General features: G+C 31.1%; 1 protein-coding gene across 1 annotated transcript; it reads right to left on the reverse strand.

The window, feature by feature from the left end:
* Positions 1-1,142: 1,142 nt before the first annotated feature.
* LOC122585176 lies at positions 1,143-5,625 on the reverse strand. The gene is made up of 13 exons (XM_043757286.1): positions 5,601-5,625; positions 5,431-5,516; positions 4,833-5,013; positions 4,300-4,362; positions 4,103-4,208; positions 3,921-4,025; positions 3,764-3,840; positions 3,526-3,655; positions 3,099-3,171; positions 2,440-2,631; positions 2,139-2,256; positions 1,795-2,019; positions 1,143-1,419 (listed from the first exon to the last, which is right to left on the reverse strand). The coding sequence occupies exons 2-13, from the start codon at positions 5,502-5,504 to the stop codon at positions 1,366-1,368; spliced, it is 1,398 nt and encodes a 465-aa protein (XP_043613221.1). The 5' UTR covers positions 5,505-5,516; positions 5,601-5,625; the 3' UTR covers positions 1,143-1,365.
* Between the last annotated feature and the right edge of the window lie 3,361 nt (positions 5,626-8,986).

Below are 8,986 nucleotides of genomic sequence, written 5' to 3' on the forward strand. Positions count from 1 at the left end.
AGTTGTAGTCTCTTATATCTATACTCTTTGTCTCTTTTATAAAAATTATTGGGTGGTGTTGAAAGTTTTGAATTCTTAAGACACGTGAATTACTTATTTGTCCTTACACACCCATTATTATATATCCCTATTCATCCATATTCTATAGCTCGCTTTTTTTTACACACACTTTCCTCTTTCTTTGACAAATAATTAAAGAAGTAATATACAACTAACCAAAAATCAAGAGGCAAAACACAAGGTAATCGTGATATGAGAAACACTGTCCGTGGTATCCACCGCAACATGCGGATGCCATGCTCGTGTTATTTAAGTTAGTTACATGAAGTCAATTTATTTAAAGGATTGATATAAAGGTTTTAGGTAAAATAAAAGTAAAACAAATAAAATAATAAGTTTAGTGTTTAGTTATTTGTTTATAAACCGTTTTTAAATGAATGAACATAAACAAGGTGTGTTTCCTTCTTGTTTGATTCGTTTATAACCCTATCTATACTGCCTTTTTTGTTGGACGTCTATATTTGTACATGTATTGTTTAGTATCAAGTATCTACATTGTTTATACGTCAAAATTATAATTTGAACAATCATGCATAATACTTTTTGAAGTTAAGCCTAGCTGATTTGCAAAATCCTAAATATTACTCGTATTTAAAAATAGGGATGAAATCCCTTATTCTATGCTTTCTTAAGCACCTATTTACAAGTTGAGCTAGCTTGATATCACTTAACCTCCGTTTGAACACTTTTGCAGCTTGACGTGGAAGCTTTATTAGCCTTCGAAGTTTAATCTCATTCTCCTCCAAAGGTTTTGATAAGCATGAACATTTTTTAACATCATTAAACTTCTTAAAAAAGTTATGATCGTTGCACACTAATGCAGTAATGTTGTATATAATTATATGTAATTAATCGTTAGGTACTTAAAAGAAGAAATGACACATCAAGAGATTATTAGGGGGTTTTCCCCCATCCGGTATTTAAAATAGGCAAATCTACTTTGGGGAGCTCTATAGCGCGGACCCGGTTAAGACAACGTATGCTAGATCTCTCGCTGTCGAAATGCGACACGAAGTTTTCAGCGAAATTCACCTTACAAAAAATAATAAAAATAAAAAAAGAGATCCAAGTATACAGCTATCTTCAAAATCAATAGACATTTTAGTACGAACCACCAATGATGTTACCAAAACTACCCATACAAATTTACAGTTTCAGGCTTTTTGCCATTTACAAAATTTGTTGTACTAGACAAATATAAATCAGACACAACTACAATCAAGCCATTTCTAAATACATGGTGGTAAAGCAGACACCAACCCACATCAAAAGATGAACATACTGTGTGTATTAGCATAGCGAAAGCTACAATAATCTGTCGCTGGTGCCTTGCAAAAGATAAGAAGCTCTACTGCGGACCTGCATGGCGGTGCAACATTTCAAAAAGATTGATGTTCATTTATAGAAGCCAAATACGAAGTAAAAAAAGTGGCAAATTCAAGTCTTTTGAAGTAGGCAAAAGATTCAAGATACGTTTTAAATTTAACAGGCCAAGTACGTTAAAGATAATGAAACTTTTTGCTAAAAACAGAACAGGTCAAATGGGGTGAAAACTCAATTAAATTGTATTTTTTTTTTAGTGAATAATTCAGATGATATATATCCCAGTAGCTATATTTACCTCAAATTATTTTACATATCTGGACATCAACTACTTTGGGTCAACCATCATTTCACCTTGACCTAACACCCAAATGACCATTTTGCTACCTTTAAGTAAAATTACGCGCTCACCTTTGAAGCATAAGACCTCGTGTCTGTGATGTTGATTTGGCAAGAGCAGTTGCGAAGATACAGACCCCACATCTCATTCAGCAACGGTTTGTGTTTTGGCACAGAGTTATACAGAAACCAATTCTCCGTCAGCACCATGAAAATGTATATTTTGAAAAGATCACAGTCTTTGTCTTTCAAATTGAACAAGCTCAACTGCCTCATCAACTCCACTTCATCCTCTGCCTTCAAAAGTTAAGAATTTTACCAAATAATTAATGTTAGAAGCTTTACCAAAATACCACAACACATGTCATGAAATCATGGCTTGTCACACTGATACAAGGTTATAATGCATGATGTACCTCGTCAAAGTAAGAAAGAAGAACTTGGAACGCAACGGTACTTCTGAGTAGTTTGGTGCGCCCACAAACTGCAGGAATGCACTCAACAGCTCTCAGGCTATTGATATCCTTTGGGACCCTGTTATCACACAACCATACGAAAATAACATGAAAAAAAAAAAAAAATCAAAACAATACTCTAAGTAATTTTAATAATAATAATTACGTGCGACAACCTATTCACTAAAAATTCTTTTGCTTCCACTGACCAACATAATATGACAATCAAAAAGAACGAGGAACAATAATGTTAGGTGAAAACCTTAAGGCAACAGATCTGGCAGCTACTGTACAGTAGGATCTCCACTCTTCATCTGTGAAAAAATTGACTAAAGCTAACAAGCATTCACTAAGATCTATAGTAATGCCTATTAGTTGTCGGTCTAATAAGAGACATATTATAACAGCAATTAGCTCCGTAGAATCTGATGGGGAGAAGATAACATGCATATCCCTACAAAAGAAGAGTTTATACCATCAAAAGACGATATTAAAGGCATGTCTTGTATTGATAGGACTAAAGGGGACCAGACGGGCAGTAGGCTATCAAGTCAAAAAACAATTTTGTGCCATTTCTTCATACAGCTCAAATAGACAGTGGGGATGGGTTGATCCAGAATTTTTTAAGTCCAACATTCAACTTTTTGATAAATAATTAATGTGTTAATCATTTGATTGTATCTACAGATATAATGCTATTAGGGTAATAATATGAATCTTTGAACAAAACGATTTAAGAGGTTTGTACGCATTAAGAACAGACTTTTGTTAACTTACAAGTTGCAACTTTGTTTGACCCGTTTGACTCGTATTCCTTTCAGACAGCCTAACTGAGATAATACCAAACCCACATCAACCCTTCATAGGTAACTGGGTCAAAGTAGTCATTTTTACGTATTAGTATATGTTGTTTTAACTAACCTTGCTTGGCTACAAGCAGCTACATACTTGATCCATGCTCTAATATTATGAGGAGGTCCCATGGACTCGGAATCTGAGAACAGTACACCCAAGTAGTATTTATGGTTTCTATTGGTGGAAACAAATCTACTCTCCAATTAAAAAGATATATGTTTCAAACAAAATAAATATAATCATTGAACCTAGTGAACAACAACGACGACACAGATGCAAGAGCTTCACAATGACATCCAAGTAAAGATGATATCACATTTCAGTTTAGAAACATATATAATTTTCAGCGATATTCCAACCCTTCAACTTCATCAATTTTAAAAACAAAAAGCATTCGAAATCATTACAAGACCTATATTTTAGAAACATATGCATAGCTTTACTTTCTATCAATCAAATTGATGAAAGCAATCAAACATAATAATAACCTTACCTTCAACATCCATTTCAATATCAGAAGAGCCTTGAGTAGGTTCATCGAATAGGAAACCATAACGTTCCAGAGCACCTTTAAGTTCTGGATAGCCTGGTAGCCAGTCAATCCTTAAAGACTTTGAACCATCCTGATTAATCAATCACAATAACTTATAACAGTAACAATCATGTAGCGAAGGGACAGTGAGACACAATATATAGTTTCATAAGAAAGCTAATAATTAATGACTTCACACCTCATTTTTTAGTAATAAGATTGCACACCAAAAATCTACTGCAGCCCTTCTGAGCACTTCTTTTGATGAATACAGCACTGCAAATCCAGATACACTTGAATCAGCAAAATGTCAAGCAATAACCTTGTAAGTATACTAATTAACAGGAAAGGCATACTCAAGTGAAAAGTCCATTTCGCAATGGATTCATCTACTTCACCACATTTGCAAACCGATGTCAATAACCACCCATCAGCTAACAATCCTTCAAAAAAGATTTCTCCTGTAAGGAGAACATGCAATTAAATAAGCTGAAATAGTATACTAAAGAATTGCTAAAGTTTTTTTAATTAAACTGACCCGATTCTGAAGATAATTCAACAAGTGTATTCACTTCATGACTCATAATAGAATGGAAAAGTGAGCAACAATGAACATTGCTAAATGCATATGACGGAAAGGCTTTCTGCAAAGTTCATAAGAAACCAAAAATAATACAATGTATGCTTATACTCAAAAGAGCATTATTGATAATTGATTAGTCGAACGATGTAAACCTGCTCCCCAAAAACAAGAAGACCCCAATTGAATACATCGTCTTCATCGCTCAACTGAGTCATCTGATAAAACCAGACCATTAGGTTAATACCAATGAGACAAACAATATCTCTAGTAGTACGCATAATATAAAGTATATATATTTTTAAAAAATGGTCTTAAAAAAGGAGCGGGCAGCTCAGTCTTGGATCATCCCTTAATCTACTATCATCCTTCCGATTTATATCATTGCCCACTTATCATTTTCGACCCAATATAAACCAACATATAGCATATATGGAAAGATGTGTGTGGAAAACGCCAAGTGGTGGTCTGATAGTCGTCATTTTCCGCCCTATATAAACCAACACATAATACAGACCCACCAAGTGACAAGCCACACACTCCGCGTTTGAGTATTGAAGACTGACATGTTCACAAGAAACACAGTTATTTTCTTTTCACTTTCATATCAATTATCTCATTACGCTGCTACAATGCCAGTTTTATAATATTATCAAGACAAATAAAAAGTAAGAGTAAAGATGTTTGCCTTTTCGTGACATTCGTTGACATATTTGGAGAGTTTAGCAACTCTACCATCTTCTTCGTCCTCGTCGTGATCTATGATAGATCTACTTTTACCTCTGGCCAATTTCCTTTCTCTCTCAACCGCCTTGTTCTTCTCTTCATGGTGATCTGCCAACAGATCATCCAAACCGATCACCTTCTTCCTGCGCAAAGATCAAACATCAATATCTTCACCATCTAAACTATATATCCTATTATACGACACAATTCAAAACTTTAGTAATACCAATAGAAAAGCGTCACATTACCCATTTCCCCCAATCCAATAATAAACCAAACCCAATAGCAACATTCAATACTTTTATATATTTTCAGAACTTATGTAACACAATCCGTCTAAAGGGACCACCTTTCTAGGTAAAAAAAAAAAGGGAAATCCTCACCCCCCTTTTTTTCGAATACTTATATGCAGAATTAATATGCAGATACATGCTATAGAAACTTTTATAAACTGATGTTATAATTTATACCCCTTTATTTAACATATAATAAGTAAAACTGGTGGAAAAAAACAAATATAAATAATAAATAAAATTAGGGTTTACAGTTACTGTATATACCGTCGTTTTGGAGCAACCACGGGTGACGTTGCCAACAGGATATCGGATTCGAAGTCAAATGGATCTTCTTCCATCTTTTTTGTATTCTGTAATCGGATTTTGAAGAATTTATTTATGAAAATTAAAATTAAATTTAATAAAATAAAAAACAAGATGTAATGCAGTTTCACCGCGCCAAAAATTTGGGGAAGAAAACCTGATTTGATTAGCATAAATAAATACGATATGACCCGCTTCCCGATATACTAAGGAAAATGGGCCATTAGGTTATTGGGCTTCAGATTCGTTTCAATTGTGTAGTCATAGTGATATTCATTATTGGGCATGTATTTTATTTTATGGGCCTAAGAGGTTTATGGACTTATGGTTTACTTCTCGCTCACGATTTCTAGACATGACAAAAAAAAAAAAAAAAAAAACGGTTTTGGGATAACCGGTTCTGATTTTAGAAAAACCGCCGGTTCCAAACTAATTCCGCTTTTCGGTTTCTAAAATCGGTTTTTTACCAGTTTCATATCGGTTCGGTTTCAGTTTTGAGGGGAAATCCGGGAAAAAAATGGTAGACCTTTTGACCAAAATCGGCTACGATTTAGTCAAACCGGTGCTTTATCGCATACCAAAACCGGTTTTGATTTCGGTTTGGTACGGGTTTTTGGATAAACCGGTTATTGGACCGTATGATACTCGAACATCTTCTAACTAAACTAAATAGGATGTATCATGTTACAAACGAAATTAATACTTTCTGTCGTGTATCGGGTTTTCACCAAAAATAAATCAGAGTTTGCAATATGTCATAAGTGAAAGTTACCATTTACCAAAGTGAATTATGTCCTGATGTAAGATAATTTTTCAAATCATAATGAAAGTTAGGTACCATATGAATTTGGAAAAATTATGAAAATTATTTTACATAAATTGGTTTGATTTAATCACTACAACCTTTTAGTGGTTGTGGAACTCTGTTACAAATTGTTGTTTCACGCTTAAGGATTTAATTAAAAAAAATAATTCTACGCAATACGTACCACATTCTTATAATGCCCCGGAATCCTCCATCAGGGAAATTCAGGTAAGAAATGTTTTTTTTTTAAAAATGTATCAAAGCTAGCTTGCATTTTGTAACATACATTAACGTTATCAAATGTCAACATAATAATGCACGGAACATATTCCATTACTTAAATATATCCAACCAATTATTAAGGGTGTGATTCATGACTTCCATCATAGACACGGCACATGGTTACCTTGCATGTGCCCGTGATTTTATTCTTTACACACACAAATTCTTGGTTTTTTGACTTTTCCTTTGGGTCCGATAAAATAACTTCATATAGTTCATACGTATCGTTGTAGATTTATATATTAGTATGTGGTTAAAGTAAACCAATTACACACACAAATTCTTGGTTTTTTGACTTTTCCTTTGGGTCCGATAAGATAAATTCATATAGTTCATACGTATCGTTGTAGATTTATATATTAGTCTGTGGTTAAAGTAAACCAATTAATGATCGAAGATAAATTTTAATAAATAGTAATGATAAAGATAATACTGTATATGTTTAGTTAGAGTGTTTGATTTATCTTAAATTTTTACAATCACATCAAAATCGGAACTTATAAGCATAGTGGATGATGACAAATAATATAAGTAATAGAAGTTGAAAAATTGAGGGGAAACAAGAAATTTTATTAATGAGAAAACAATCAATCATATAAAGTTATAATTTGTTTTGTATCTATAAACTATTTAAGAGTTAGAGTTTAATTCTAAGTCTAATAAGGAAATTGAATCTATATACAATTAAAAAAACTAATTTATAAGATAAATAAATTAAAATGACACATGTCGATCAATAATTACGACACGTGTTGTTTTAAGAATATGTCAATCATGTTTTAGTTTATTGGTTGATTAGTCTGTAGGTTGATTAGTCTGTATTTGTAACTTTTATATTACTCGTATATGCGTAAATTCACACCAGAATAGTATGGTTTTCAACTCGAACCTGGGGCAAAATTAAAAAATCTATATAAAAAAAGACGAATCTAAAAGGGGACAAAACGTTAAAGACCTATAGAAAATTTAAAAAATTCATGAGAAATTTAGAAATACATGAGAAAAAGAAACATTTAAACATACCAATAATTTTTATTAGAGACACCAATATAAAATAGAAAAAATAAGAAATCTAACTAGTTTTCTTGATTTATGTGATTTCATTATTAATGTAGGTTTTCTTATAAACAAAAGTGGATCCTATTTATTTTCTACCATTAATCTATTATTTCTCTATATAACTAAGAGAAGATAAATTAGGGCTAATGTGGCAATCTTGTTTAATTGACATATAGGAATTTTTTCAATCTGGCATTCTCTTAATTATTTTCACACTAATTGATATACTAATACTATTATTTATCTAGATTGGGGTTCTATTTATATATTTTATTTTTATTTTTTAGAGATGCACCATTATCCTATCCAATTATTTATAAAATCGACTATTAATTTCCTTTTTAAATATTATAACTTATTGGATGGACCATTATCCAATCTACTAAATAGAGATCGACTATTTATGTTTCTTTTCAAATGATATAAAGCTAAATTTAATCACATGTTTATTAAGTTAATTTGAAGAAACAAAAGTTATGATTAAACAACTGAAGTCTGATCAATTGTCTTTTAATATATATCAAGATTTATCAACTAAGAATGTCATATAAGATTAAATGAGATAAGTTTATATATACATATATTGCATTTCAATTGATATGTAAATAAAGACTACTTATCTAACATTATGACAAATAAACAAAAAACATATTTGTTATCAAAATAAAAATAACGTATAAACTTTCTCATATTCTCCGTTAGTTATATATAAAAAGAGTCATAAAATTACAAAATCTTTTCCTTTAAATTAATTAGTATGATTTAGCTTAATGTGAATGTTAAAACAATTTTTTTTTCTTTTAAGTTATATATACAACTATATATGACATTAAAAAAATATTTACTAACTAATTTATATAAAATTAATACATTTAAGTTATTAAGAGTATTAAATAAGCCATATATTATCTACTTATTATAATATTACTGAATTTAGTATAATATTACCGTTCAACGAACGGGTTTAATCTAGTTTTTATATAAAGTGTTAAATTAATTATATCAATAAAAGAAGAAATAAACATCTAAATGTAAGATATGACGATCGTTTTATAGTTATTGTTTTCTTTCAAAATCATAAATGTTTTTATGTACTATTACCAATGTTTTAAAAATAGTATTATTTGTAATACCGGCCGGTACCACTATTTTTAATTTATTATATTTTTATAAAAATCCAAAGCTCGTTTTAAAGAAAATAGTCTAAATACAATTATAATTCACTCAAAAATATTACCAAACAACTAAACATGCATGTAAGCTCAACTATTTTTATAAAATGACGGAAAAAAAAGCCCCCAAGTTAGATGAAGTTAAACGCAACGATTTATATTATATAAACTATTTTTATAAAATGACGAAAAAGTTATA

Source organism: Erigeron canadensis, chromosome 1 (genome assembly GCF_010389155.1).
Source record: "Erigeron canadensis isolate Cc75 chromosome 1, C_canadensis_v1, whole genome shotgun sequence".
Taxonomy (NCBI): domain Eukaryota; kingdom Viridiplantae; phylum Streptophyta; class Magnoliopsida; order Asterales; family Asteraceae; genus Erigeron; species Erigeron canadensis.